Source organism: Mastomys coucha, unplaced genomic scaffold (assembly GCF_008632895.1).
Source record: "Mastomys coucha isolate ucsf_1 unplaced genomic scaffold, UCSF_Mcou_1 pScaffold14, whole genome shotgun sequence".
In the NCBI taxonomy this organism is placed as follows: Eukaryota; Metazoa; Chordata; class Mammalia; order Rodentia; family Muridae; genus Mastomys; species Mastomys coucha.
In genome coordinates this window covers 108,395,709-108,397,368 of record NW_022196896.1, presented here as the reverse complement: position 1 = coordinate 108,397,368, position 1,660 = coordinate 108,395,709, and the positions used below count along the sequence as shown (strand labels likewise).

Sequence of the window (1,660 nt, the reverse complement as noted above, 5' to 3'; positions counted from 1 at the left end):
GCCGGAGCAGGAGGTGCACACGAACGAGCCGACCGTCATGTTCACGTAGGTGGGGCCGCGCTGGTCGCAGTCGAAACACTTGCGGTTGTGCGGCAGCCCCGTCATGTCCCGCAGCATCTTCAGGTGCTTCTCCTCCTGCTTCCGCTTCGCGCTGGCCGCCATGGCCGCGGCTCCGACCGAGGAGGCCGGCAGGGCCGGGAGCCGGCGGCGCTGCCCGGGCCCCGCGCTCCCTCCCACGGGCCGCCCTGGCCGCGGCCGCCGCCTCCGCCCTCCGCCCTCGCGGGCTCCGGTGTCTGCCTCCGCTCGGCTCCGCCCGGCTGGACGAGGCGCGGAAGCTGCGCAGCACGCGCCGACCGGTCACACCAACCGGCCGGGCGGGACAACCGCCACCGCCGCCGCTGCCACCTTCCCGACTTCTCCTAAGGGGGAAAGACGAGGTGGGGGGCGGGGGGAACGGCAAGAGGAGACCCGCCTCGGGCGGCCGGCGGCCAAGCGCGAGCTGGCGCCTTCTGCTGGCCGGGAGGAGTCACTGCGGCCACGCTGCGGCAGGGGTCGGAGCTGGGCGGGGTAGGGAAAGACACAATGGTGACAATAAATAACAGACCTTATCCGCCGAGTGCCTATACGTGCTAAGCGCTTCGTGTAAGCAGGCTGTCTTCCTCCAGGCAGAAATCTTCCCGGCAGCTTCCCGCGGCTTTAGGGGAAACTCCAGATTCCTCCCCTAACAGAGTCTAGCCTAGTCGCCCTCTTCCACGTCATCCCCATTCTCTCCGCTACTCTATAGACTTAGATTTGTTCTCTCCAGCACAGCTTACTTCTTTCTCATTACTGCCCTTGCTGTTCTCTGTGTAGCAAGCAAGATTCACTAACTTCACCACTCCTGACATCTTAGAAGAGTTTAAATTTGGCTTAGGGGCTGTCTTAGGCAAGGCGTAGTTGGGGGGCGGGGAAGGGGAAGGGGGGGGGAGACGAGGTAGGTATGCCCGGCCTCTGTCCACTAAATGCTGTGACCGCGCGGGCCCCTCTCTTTCCAAAGTACGGCATCCAAAAATCCTCACACATTGCCAGATGTCCAGCGAGGTTGAGAGGAGCTGGAATGACTCCTACTTGGGCAAGGCCAGTAGATCACCCCCTGGCTTCTCTTTCACTTCGGGCACATGAGGTTCAGCCAGCCAGACTGCCCTGGATCTATCCCTGCGATTGCAGCTCACCTCTCTGGGAGCTGCTCTCTCTCTCTCTCGGGTTATTACGTTATTTCATAGCCCCTTCATAGCTACGATGAATTGAAGTACTGTTTCCTGCCTGCTCTGGACTCTCCTGCCACGCACACTCATCTACTCCAGTCACATCCAAAATATCGGGGATAAAATCCTGATAAAGGATAAGAGACAATAAGAATCCAAAGGGAGTTCTGTGCCTCCTGGATTTCAGACTAGTCGCTGGTATATCCCCTAACTCAGACGTGTTTCAGATTAGTCTTTCCAATCATCAACACGGCCTCATAATTAGGCATAAAGCTACCCCAAGTAATGATTTGTATGTAAATGGTTAAGATTGGGCATTGTCTCCTGGCCGACACAATGTTTCCAAGTATCTTAGTTTAATGTTTCAAGTACTAGAGAGTAATTGAAAGGTTTCTCTCACTCTCTAAGACATTAGC

The 1,660-nt window shown here is 57.8% G+C and overlaps 1 protein-coding gene across 8 annotated transcripts in view; it reads right to left on the bottom strand.

The window, feature by feature from the left end:
- Agfg1 (ArfGAP with FG repeats 1) overlaps positions 1-448 on the bottom strand; it is a 57,850-nt gene extending 57,402 nt beyond the window's left edge. For 2 of the 8 annotated variants that reach the window (XM_031368180.1, XM_031368179.1), the window contains exon 1: positions 1-447. In XM_031368180.1, coding sequence (XP_031224040.1) covers positions 1-162 — 162 coding nt within the window. In that variant the 5' untranslated portion in view covers positions 163-447. The other 6 variants (XM_031368185.1, XM_031368184.1, XM_031368181.1 and 3 more) reach the window with 5 other exon arrangements.
- Between the last annotated feature and the right edge of the window lie 1,212 nt (positions 449-1,660).